The sequence below is a fragment of the Nannobrachium achirus genome, assembly GCF_963921795.1.
Source record: "Nannobrachium achirus genome assembly, chromosome: 7".
NCBI lineage: Eukaryota > Metazoa > Chordata > Actinopteri > Myctophiformes > Myctophidae > Nannobrachium > Nannobrachium achirus.
The window spans coordinates 1220327-1233008 of record NC_137816.1 but is presented as its reverse complement, the minus strand read 5'-3'; the positions used below and the strand labels follow the sequence as shown (position 1 = coordinate 1233008).

Sequence of the window (12682 nt, the reverse complement as noted above, 5' to 3'; positions counted from 1 at the left end):
GCCTATATGCTAGTCCTACATTAGGCTATAGCCTACGGTCCAGTTGAGCAGCCCATTTCAGGTCACTTTCATTTACAAGTAGACCTACACCGCCTGGACATGACGCTAGTATGTCTCAGGAACTTACCCCCAATCCAACCGTTGGTGCTGAGTGCCAAGCAGGGAGGCGCTGGGTCCCAGACTTCTAGTCTTTTGTACGTTCTAGTCTTTGGTACGACCCGGCCGGGGATCAAACCCCCAACCTCCCAGTCTCAGGACGGACACTCTACCCACAAGGCCACTGAGCGGGTGGATGTCATAAGCCTAATAATGCTAGTATTATCTATGAGATTATTACAAGATCAGATGCAAACAAATACCTTGAAAGGATGCGTGATAAAGAAGATGTCAGAAATCTTGGTTCATAAGTAACAGACTACTTGATGCAACAATCACCAACACAGAATTCCACCATTTATAAATAACTCTTTTATTGAAATAACATTCACTCAGTCTTTATAGAATAAATAAAACATTTTTACACAACCTTCCATATATAGCAGCCACGTAGGCCAATACTTCATTTCAGCAATTCGTATTTACAAATCTACAGAATGGTCCTCATTTTTTCTTTATAGCATTACTGCCCAAACAGGAATCGCCAAAGTTTTCCCCTCAAACTGGCATGTCTTTATAACGACTTGAAGAGTGGTAGAGAACACTGGTTCCCAAACTGTGGGTCGGACCCCATTTTTGGGTCACGAGTAAATAAATATCCCTTTGTTTTGTTTCCTACGTTTTGGTTTTTAATTATTATTATTTCAAAACCAAAGGAAAAAAACAAAATTATTAGAAAGATTTTTCAAAATAAGTTCATAAATACAAAATAAATATAAAATACAAATGACAATATTAATCAAAGGAATTCCATAAATTATAAAACAAACGTTTAAGAAGTTGTGAGAATGGCCGATCTACAAGCTGTGAGCTTGTTAGATTTGCTATTTTCACTAGTTTGGTTCTTTTGGGGTCTCGAGCTTAAAGGTTTGGGAACCACTGGTGGCATAGCAAACACGCCGCTAGTAGAACGGCCATGGGAAAAACAGGCCAATGCATTCACATCATTTATTCTATCAACAGGGCGAGGGCCAGGCTTGAAACGAAGATCCACTTTAAGAAATTGGCCTTGGAAGAAGTGTAGTCTAACAGTCTATGTCAGCCTTCTTGCCACGTGGGAATGGGATATGACTGAGCATACCTATATCGTCACGTGTCGGGCAGAAACCTCGTATCTCCAATCTCTTGTATGTTTTTTTTTCTTCGTAAAGTAAAGCCCTGCTTCATCGTGCAAGACCGCTGCACAAAACTAGTGAAAACAGCCGATCTACAAGCACACAACGCCTCGCACCGCGAGGCGTTGTGTGCTTGTAGATCGGCTGTTTTCACTATTTTAAAAATACTTTTAAAAATGATAAATACCAAACGAAGGGTTTTGGACACACAAGGTTTCCACGACAGTATAATGTGTGGGCCTATACCAGCCTTCAGTTCAAACACTGTCCAAAATCTTCCCCATCACAGCTGGTGGTCTGACTTCCAGGGTGTATTCTGGGTTCACAGCACTTCGTACACGGATAATTTGGGGTCGCTGGGGGTGGGAACCGTCCAGCTGCTCGGGGACGGTGGCAGGGAAGCCGCGGAAGAGCACTCGGACGGCGGACAGGAGCTGGTGCTGTCATCTGAAGTGTCTAGGAGCACGTGGGGGCCCGCGGACGACGCTTCCGTGGTGATCCGCTCCACAATCCTGGACATGCAGTCCAAGCTGGAAATAACTGAGTTTTTACTTCTGGAATCTGGAAAAAAAAACAGGAAAGAAATTAGATTCACATTTCCTCCATGCAATGAAACATAATCAAACAAAACACGTTTTAAACTAGCCTTTTATCGTAGGCTACCGAATTCGTTCAATTCTAGGTTAGGCCTAATAGGCTGCAGGTCTACTTTCTGGTATGGGGTTTAGCGTGGGCGTGCCTATAGGCCTATTCGTCCATTTTCTATTTACTCTAGATAAATGTAATTTTAATTAGCCTTATATTTAATTATCAGGAAAAGTATTGCACTTAAAATTACATTTAGCTAGAGTCAATAAAAATGGCTGTAGTTACAAGCTACCTAGTAGGCCTAGCATATCTGTCCAAATGTGCCCAGCCTATCTATAGGCTACATTAAACTCATTTATATGAGCTAGATAAAGGACCCCAAATGAAACAAGCCCAAAAGCTTTTTTTGAGGAATCCTTTTAGTTGACCTTGTACCAGTGAACTGTACTGTCCTGCAACCGCGCCTTTTCCTATATGCAAACTTCTAAAGTAAAGTCTTCAATCAATCAAAACACGTGACTCACCTTTTGATGTTTGGTTGACATAGTAGTTGTCATTTTTGACTGGACACCGCTGAAGCCCGCTGAAGTCCATTTGATTCTGAAATGAGGAAAAACAAACACATTAGGCTATGTAACAAACACAGCATTGCATTCATTGTAAGTACATTATAGTCAATATAATGATTAATGAATATTAATGTCCAATCACAAGGTGGTACCACTATAACAGCAGTGGTGTAAAGTAATGAAGTACATTTACTTAAGTACTGTATTTTCTTGTTCTTAGGTAGCCTATTTGTACTTTACTTGAGTATCCTATTTCCAATTTCCAATGCTTTTACTTCTACTCCACTGACTAGCCTACATCTCAGAGGCAAATATTGTACTCTTACTCCACTACAAGTATTGGGAACTTTAGTTGCAAGCTACCTTGCAGATATAAATTAAAATAGCCTATTATAAAATATACACAAACCACTTTACGATTTACAAGCTCACAATGCCTCACATTGTGACACTTAGTGAGCTTGTAGATCTGCTATTTCCAAACATGTTGTACTTTTACTTTTGGTACATTTTGATGTTTTGATTTAATTCCGGATTTTTATTTGTAACAGAGTATTTCTACATTGCAGTAGCCTACTATACTTTTGAAGTAGAACATGTGGGAACAGAACAGTTTCTCCACCACTGAACAGAATGTAACAACATGCAGAATCCAAACATACCATGCCATCGGAGCAGTTGGAGCGCGGACTGGACGCGTCGGAGTCCCCCGAGGAGCCGTAGTGCTCCATGCCCGGGTAGTAGCTCTCCTCCTGGCCGGCGCCGCCCCGCAGCAGGCTCTGCAGAGACTCGATGTAGCTGATGGCGTTCCTCAGGATGTCCACCTTGGGCAGCCTCTGGTTGGGGTTGGCCGAGGTGCACCGCTTCAGGTTCTCGAAGGCGTCGTTGACCTTGGAGAGCCGCCGCCTCTCGCGCATGGTGGCCGCCTTCCTGCGGTCCTCGTTGGTGGACTTCCTCTTGCAGGCCTTGCAGGCCCACAGCAGGCACCGGCCGGCCTGGTGGTGGCCGCTGGGCGCCCTGATGTGCTCGTCCTGCTCCTGGTCCTCCTGGTCCTGGTCGTCGCTGCTGGTGGCGGCTCGGTGGTGGTGCTGCTGCTGGTGCAGCTGGTGGTGCTGCTGCTGGTGGTGGTGGTGCTGGAGGAGGTGGTGGTCCTGGTGCTCTGACTTCAGCAGACCCACGTGCATCAGCCTCGGGTCGAGGTCCTCGAAGAACTGCATGTCGTTGATGTTGAAGCAGAGCTCGTCGTTCAGGTCGACCGCCGCTGCGGGCGACATGATGGCGAAAGGAAGATCTGTCAACTCCATTGTGTTCTTCTTCTTCTTCTTCTGTCTCACCACGGAGGAGGACAAGGGTTAAAGATGTAAGCCTGAGTGAATTCCTTTGACTTGTTGTGACCGATGACCGTCTTGATCCAAGGCTAAAGGTAAAAAACCTCAGGTTCGCATAGCAACACACCCGAATCCTGCTATAGGCCTAATATGTAAAAAGAAATCCCTTTAGTCTGTTAGATAGGTGTAGAGCTGACTTGTGTGCCCTTGTTTGCATGTGTCACATTTTGAGGCTGGGGGTCTTTATAAAGGGGCCTGCTGGTGGGGGCGTGGCATAGGCAAACCGTTATCTGAGATGGCCAATATGACGTCATTGACGTGCCCACTGCCAGCCAGTGCCAAGCGGAGAAGTAGTTTTGTTATGAGTTATGATATGACACGGGAATCAGCCTTACTCTAGCGCTAAAGAGAAACCAAGACAGTTGATTCAACTCAACTCAATATATTTTCCAGACGGGGTTTAAAATAGTATCATTAGGCCTATAATAATTAGCCTATATATTAAAATATCAAACCCATTTAGAACGGGTACACATTAGTGTGTATCATAATTTTTTGCTTTAATTATTGAAAAATAGCAGATATACAAGCTCACAGCGCGGCACGCCGCGAGCTAGTAGATCTGCTATTTTTTGAAAAATCTTGAAAATTAGAATTTTGACGAAAAGGTCCTTTTCACTTAAATTGAGCTCAGTTAGTCTGTTCTTGAGAGACTGCTATGTCAGTGGTTCTCAAACCTTTTCATGTGAAGGACCCCCAAAATGATATGTATTTGGCCACGGACCCCCATCTCAAAATATTTAGTTCCATGGACCCCCCTGAAGCAAAATTTGAGTTTTGTTCGCTTAAAAAATACATATATTCAAACATGTGCACACATTTTCACAACTTTTCAAAAAATAGCAGATCTACAAGCGCGTGCCGCGCTGTGAGCTTGTATATCTGCTATTTTTTTTATAGTTAAAGCATCCAATAATTTTAGGCCTAAATGGGTTTAATTGTAGGCCTATATTAAGGATTGTGGCATGTTGGGTTGTCCTAGGTCTTTATTTCCCTGCTTTAACCTCTCATTAAGGCATTATTATTTAGCTGTTTTAAAATCATGTAGTCTACTTTTATTTTGTTAATGTCAATCACTGATTTGTTTGCTCGTTGCATTCCTCATTACAGTCTGTATGAAAGCTCATTACATTTTGATTGTTGTTATTGTTGTTGTTATTATTATTTCAGCCATTTAATTAAGGTTCTTCAGGGAAAATTAGCATTAAGATCAGTAATGGAGGATAGTTGCTAGGGCTGTCACGATTATGACATTTTACATGACGATTAATTGTCACTCAAATAATTGCGATTAACGATTTAATTGTGTATTTGTCATTGACAATTACATTTCTGTTTGGCTTTTAGGCTTTGAAGTTGCACATGGCAATCATGACACATAACTTAAATATACAAAGAAATTACTGACATATTTGACAATTTTATACTTAAACAAGAACATTGATAGTGGAAATAGCCGATCTACGAGCTCACAACGCCGTCGCATCGCGACACCTTGTGAGCTTGTAGATCTGCTATTTCCACTACTTTTTGATAGTGTTTGTAAACTATATTAACATTTCTCAACATGGAAACGATTATGACGATCATGCAAAACAATTGCGATTACCTCAAATAATTGCGATTAGACGATTATGTAATAATTGTGACAGCCCTAAGAGTGGCCCCTGGGAATTAATGGTGACATAATACTCTGATGTGGACACAAGGGGGCAGTAAAGAATATACGCCTCCTTGCCATTTTAGCTAACAATAATGGTAAAAGCATACATAGAATATAGTGCTTCAAAACCAATATGCAGAATACCATTCATTGGGTAAGCCATGGGTTTGGTTTCTCAGTCAAAAGAGAGCCCAAAGTTGTAGGCCATATGTACATTATTATTTTAGTCAAAATGATTCATTGTTCTCTTTGTTTTTAGATTATCTAGAGATGTTACACTTAAGTGTATTGAAAGAGAGGAAGGATAGGTGATCAAGGAGAGGTCATTATGTATGCATGAGGTGGATTTGACCCCATGGTGCGACAAGAAGACCTGTGCCTGTGAAGAGTGCATACCGAAAATAATACATTAAATAAATGATTGCTCAGGTTTAGCATTGAGGCATTTCACCTGGGATGTTATAATGTATATCCAATGCATAATTATGTGCACATGGTTGCATGTGTGTGTGTGTGCTTGAGCGTGTCCGCGCCTATAGGTGCATGTGTGCAAGCCCATGTAGTCTGGGATCACTTCACTTTTGTTGGGTTGTTGTAACCGGTCTGGAGCAGAAACCACAACACGTCATGTTGTAGTCCCCAAAGGACTACAATTTGGCCGGAACTATCAAACCGGACTCAGTTTGAACCCCAAATGATTCCCCTGCGCTCAAGGACATACTTTTAGGGCCTACCATAAACCCCTTGATGCGGAGTAGTTTTGCTTTTGACAAATTTGTTTGGTATATGCATCTTTTAGTCCAACTCGTAGCGACTGGCAAGACTACACTAGGCTACTCACACTAGGCTACTCAAGCGTTTCATGACGGTACAGTCCACTGGTACAAGGTCTACTAAAAGGAGATCCTAGAAAAGAATATGCTTATTTCCATAGGAAACCATTTAAGTTTAAATCAAAGCGACGCCGCTTCTTCTAGTGGTTTCCGAGCTTTAGGCGGAAACCAAACGGCCTGTAGTGAACGAACACCAGGCTTTCCCCCAGAAAGCCTGGTGGGCGAGGTCAGTTAGTCCTGGGAGGAGTGTGTATGTGTGTGTGTGTGTGTGTGTGTGTGTGTGTGTGTGTGTGTGTGTGTGTGTGTGTGTGTGCGTGTGCGTGTGCGTGTGTGTGTGTGTGTGTGTGTGTGCGTGCCCATGTGCGTGCGGTTGCCAGGCAAATGGTCTCATCCCCCCAACAGCTGCAGGAATGAGATGAGCTCAAGGCTCCAAAACAGACCTCGCTATACTCTGACAAACCATGGCTGGCACCGCTTGGTTTGACTCTGGTTGGGTTTACATCAGTTGTCTGTGGTAAGCATAGCATAGCATAGCATAGTAGTAGTATAGTAGGATAGAAAAGTGCCATTTTAGCCTCGTAACGCATGAAGTTCAAGCACTCAAAATACACTCCAACACAAGACAACTGGGCTGGCTTGGATGTCACAGTAGGATGGATGTCGTTCTCAGACAGGGGTGTCAGACCAAATTCTGGGCCCCCGGGTACGAGGATTCACCGTGGGGCCCATGTGCTTTAACTATTGAAAAATAGCAGATCTACAAGCTCACAGCGCGGCACCGAGTGCCACGCGTGCCGTGCTGCGAGCTTGTATATCTGCTCTTTGAAAAATCGTGAAAATCTTTGAATATTTCAAATCCTTCAAAGGTTTTTTGAAAAACCTATGTTTCTATGTCAGAGGTGCTCAAACTTTTTCATGTTTGAAGGACCTCCAAAATGATATGTATGTGTCCACGGAACCCCCATCTGAAAATATTTAGTTCCAGGGACTTCCCCCCCTTGTGAGCTTGTGAGCTTGTAAATCTGCTATTTTTCAATAGCCAAAGTATAAAATAATGAAGGCCCCTCCACCTTGGGCCCTAGCGACTCAGTCCCACCTCCCCCCCCTTGTGAGCTTGTGAGCTTGTAAATCTGCTGTTTTTCAACAGCCAAAGTATAAAATAATGAAGGCCCCTCCACCTTGGGCCCTAGTCAGTCCCACCTCCCCACCCCCCCCTTGTGACGCCCCTGTTCTCAGAGTCAAACGAGCACTGGAGGTTTAACTGTGTGGAGGTCACCCCAGGCCCCCAGTGACACAAGTGGAAAATGACTCCCTGTCACTTTGGACGTCCGGCGGCAGCTGCAGCCATACCAGAGACAGCGTGCCCGTATTTGTGCGTGCACACACGCACGCGCGCCCACATTAAAGTGTTGTATATGTGCTCGCATGTGTCCATCTCGAGTGTCAGTTTGCATTCGTGTGTGATCTATGCACATGCCCATGTGGACATTTACGTGTGTGCCGCGCGCATGTGTGCGTGCGTGTGTGTGTGTGTGTGTGTGTGTGACTGTGTGTGTGTGCGTCTGTGGTTGTGCACACAGGCACTTCCTTTGGCATGCAGTTGTGTATGTGCACTGGTTTATACTTTGCACACCGATGTCGCACGCTGAAAATACCTGATCTACAAGCTCACAACGTGTCGCGAATCGCGGATTTCGCGATGCAACCATACACCAGTGTCAAACTCACAAGCAATCTGAGGTCTTTTAAGCAGCTGACAAAGGCATGTCTTTTAGAAGAGGTTTATTTATTAACTGTTAATTGTTAGAGGACCTCAATGGAAATACTGTAAGTCTCAGGACTTTCCTCGAATTGCTGTAACCTTGTGGTTTTATTTCTTTTTTCAAATAAATCTAATCAAATCAAATCAAAACCATCATAACGGTATATATATATAAATTAAGCATTTGTCTTATTTGAATATGAAGTGCTGCACTGCCTGCACATGTGTGTGTGTGCGCTGTGCATGTGAATGCTGGTGGTTCTGTGTAACGCTGAATGATGCTTTCTCGTGCAGGCAGTTATTGTCCAGTGTCCAGGAGGCCTACTTGAGGGGGCTCTCATTTAGCCTGGCGGGGCCCGACGCTATATCTGTGTTCATTCCTTCCACAGTATAACGTCTGGACTTCCGTTGATTGGCAGCGAGTATACCGATTATTCTGTGATTTGGGCCAATCAGTGACTGCTTCCGCACTATGCTTCCGCACAACAAATGTAGTCTTCCTGACAACAAGTGAAAAGATTTCCCTGATTGGTCCATGTGTAGACGGTGACGTAGATGCATGCTGCAGGCTGCAGCATTTTCAAAACAACAATGGCTGCCCTCGCGATGCAAACAGTGTAACAGTTAACGCTCTAACCATAAAACAACCAATAAGTGCAGTTATTTCAGAGTTGGAATCAATTACAACAATTAAAAAGCAACACGAAGGATGCGCTAGTGGAGTTTATCGGCCGAAAAGACGTGTTTGTTTGCCGTTCTTCCGACTGGCTGAGAGATGGTGATTGGTTAGAGGAGTCTGTCTGTCAAGGCAAGTACTCCCGCCCACTTTTCAAGCTGCCAATAGGCTAAAGGCCAGACGTTATACTGTGGAAGGAATGAACACAGATAACGTCGGGCCCCGCCAGGCTAGCTCTCATTGGCTTGATGGTAGAATGGCTTGGGGTTGTGCTGTAACCAAAATGTCACAGGGTTGATTTCAGTAACCGTCATGTTACCGTCGTGAGAGCAGTGACACTGCCTGGTAAACTACGTATCTACACTACAGTGTAGGTACATAAATAGGTCTGTGTGGTACTCCCTTAGGTTTGTTTCACTGTTATCCTATCCTTGTACCTCTTCTTTTGGCCTCCAGGCAGGGGCGTCACAAGGGGGGGGGGAGTGGGACTGAGTTACTAGGGCCCAAGATGGAGGGGCCCAAGTAACTTTAGCTATTGAAAAATAGCAGATATACAAGCTCACAGCGCGGCACCGAGGAGCTTGTAGATCTGCTATTTTTGCTTATGGGGGGGGGGGGGGGGGTCCCTGGAACTAAATATTTTGAGATGGGTGTCCGTGGCCAAATACATATCATTTTGGGGGTCCTTCACATGAAAAAGTTTGAGCACCACTGACATGAAAATATAGGTTTCTTGCACACATTTTCACGATTTTTCAAAAATAGCAGATCTACAAGCTCGCAGCGCGGCACTCGGTGCCGCGCTGTGAGCTTGTATATCTGCTATTTTTCAATAGTTAACATTCATGGGGGGCCCGGCCCGCAGTGAATCCTTGTACCCAGGGCCCAGAATTTGGTGTGACGCCCCTGTCTCCAGGGGCCCGTTTCCCATTAACAAGCTGGGGATAAAGGACTTGTTTTGGGAGAGGTGAGAGTCAGGCGTACGGATTACATGGCCGTCTTATCTTATGCAGATAAGATGGCCATGTTATCCGCTAATCCGCATGTCTGACAAGAAACGTGGAAGACACAAGATAAGATAACATAGCATGAGATTGATTCAATTGATTGTTGAAGATTTTGTGGACAAAAATGCATAGCCTATATTATGATCATATATTTGCACATATCTGTCAAAAGGATAAACCACAATAAAGCTTGAGAGCTGATATTTCCTTGTGGTCTATCGAGTGTAAAAGTATAAGAGCGTGCGCACGCGTGTGTGTGTGTGTGTGTGTGTGTGTGTGTGTGTGTGTGTGTGTGCGTGCGTGCGTGCGTGCGTGTGTGTGTGGAACTGAATGCTGTGTGTTTGGGGGTCAGAAAAGAAAAATCCACTAAAAATAACAACACGCAACAAGGATTCAAATGAATGTGCATTTGGTGAAAAGGTGTTATTTTAATCCCTCTGTTACATTCTCTTCGATGTCAAGACAAAATGATCCATTTGACTTGACCTTTCTGAAACGCCTCTGTCCCTTCTTTCCCAAGCCTTCTCCTAACTGGCACAGTGACATTTCCATCAAACATGTCATTTGTTGTCATCGCCGCTTCCACTTCATTTGGCCTCTCCTTTTGTCACAGTCTGTTCGGACCCGGGCGTGTGGATCGCATCCCGTGGCTAATTACGGAAAAACATCCTCAGATCAAACTCGCACCAACAGCTAGCGACAACAGGCCCCCCACATTAAAGTCCTTTACGGGTCGTTTTTTACACTCCCAGAGTTGCATTAGCACTCTGTAATCATGAGTGTTAATTCAACTCTGTGAGTTAATCCAAGTGTAAGAACTGACAGGTAAGGTCCATTTGTGGGGTGAGTGTGAGATAAGAAGAGAGAGATCCATAACAAAGCTGTCACCTCCAGTTAACTGTCACCTACCGGGTTCTGGGGATCTGCTCTCTCCAGCACAAGCAGGCCCGAGCCTTCAGGAAGAAACCCCACTGAACTTCACCAAATTACAAGACAACAAAAACTTGTTTTCTTGTCATTTGTGTTAAAACCACCTGACGCATTGGAAAGCACCAACCAGAAACCAGGGGGAATTGGAATTCTATTTGACCCTAAACAGAGAACATGGCAGAATACCTGAGCACTGAGTCTGATTCAAAACTAAGGAAACCCTTGACAAAAGTACGTGCAGACTCTGTGATCAAAATTCTGATGAGCAGGTTGGTTGGTGCCTTGCATGGTTTCCTCTGCCATCGGTGTGTGGATGTTTATCTCTCAAATACCTGGAACGCGCCCGAGTCGCGTTAGATTTTAACCACTTTAACCATTATTTTATGCTTTAACTATTGAAAAATAGCAGATATACAAGCTCACAGCGCGGCACCGAGTGCCGCGCTGCGAGCTTGTAGATCTGCTATTTTTGAAAAACCGTGAAAATGTGTGCAAGTCTTTGAATATCTTTGACCCGATCTTTGACCCGACTTCTAAATCCTTCTTCTAAATCATGCTGTTCTCAAACGTTTTCATGTCAAGGACCCCCAAAATTACAGGTATTTGGCCGCGGACCCCCATCTCAAAATATGTTGTTCCAGGGACCACCCAGAAGCAAATATTTGAGTTACAAATGTTCGCTTTTAAATAGATATATTCAAAGACTTGCAAAGAAATATCATGATTTTTCAAAAATAGCAGATCTACAAGCTCGCAGCGCGGCACTTCACTAACTGTAAATGCACCATTTCACAGCCCTGCCATGGAGAGTCCACCACAGGCAGACCAGGCTCCTGAGTCCCAAGTGAAGACTAACTGTGCACCCGCTACACACAAAAGCCCCTTTTCGACTGACATAATCACAGTTATAATCCATTCTAGTCTATTATAATTAGCATAGTTGTGTAATACATTTTAACAATTTATTTTGTATTATAATCACAGTTAAGGGTCAATTTGTTTCTTAACGATAGCTGGGATACACTTGCAAGTGCAAAAGTGATTTGCATTTGAATACAGCCACTCATCTACATCACATTGTTAGACAAGATACAATGACCTCCACCTATGAAGGAATGTCATGTGACGGGAGTCTGCAACTCTTATCTTACCTGTGGATTTGAGAGGTACTTTTGTGTAATGGAGAATGTAGATGTGTGGTATAATGTGGTGTAGGGCATTAACGAACAAGTCGACTCCCACCAGAGAAAGTCGAAGTTGAAAAAAAAAATCCTTTTTATTTTTGCTCCATGTGTGCGTCTGTACAGCATTCAAACAGTAGGATTGCTTATTGTCAAGGACGGAATGATCCAATATTGCAGTGCTACATTCATTACATTAAGGTATAACATGGTTCTATTGTGAAAATAGCAGATCTACATGCTCACAACGCCTCGCATCGCGAGGCGTTGTGAGCATGTAGATCGGCTATTTTCACAATTTCTGCCTCTATATATATTTCACAATTTGGACAATGTTTAATTTGTCATTTTAGAGGCAATAAAAAGTCCTTAAATTGGCACTTTAGAAATGTGAATATACCCTCTATATACTTTATGTTGGTTTGTTTAGAGTTGAGTGAGAAAACAATGTTGCACATTAAGTTAAATCAACTGGGGACCCCCCAAAATAATTGGGGGGTTGTGTGTGATGTGTTGACGTCATCAAATAATAAAGTCGACTTCAACGGAACTTTTTACTGAGTCGAGTCGACTTGCAAAACTCACAAGTCGTTAATGCCCTAATGTGGTGTGGTGCTAAAGCTGCAGTCGCAATCTGGCTAAAATGAGGAGGAAACTGAGATACACTTTCGTACTACCTTCCAACTGATACAGGTCAGGGTGGGCACTAGGGACTACTACCTGCCAAGACATCAGAGACATACCGTACACTCTTCCAACAGATTACAAATATTTAACAAGGAAAACATTCATATCTGACATTTCTGAAGCACAG

At 43.6% G+C, this 12682-nt stretch overlaps 1 protein-coding gene across 1 annotated transcript; it reads right to left on the bottom strand.

Annotated features, from left to right (window-relative positions):
• Positions 1-1593: 1593 nt before the first annotated feature.
• On the bottom strand, positions 1594-3702 carry LOC308287980 (myoblast determination protein 1 homolog 1-like; the record flags this gene model as incomplete). The annotated part of the gene is made up of 3 exons (XM_080729332.1): positions 1594-1832; positions 2384-2453; positions 3091-3702. 3 exons carry the CDS (start codon positions 3700-3702, stop codon positions 1594-1596), a joined length of 921 nt encoding a protein of 306 aa, XP_080585458.1.
• Positions 3703-12682: the final 8980 nt, after the last annotated feature.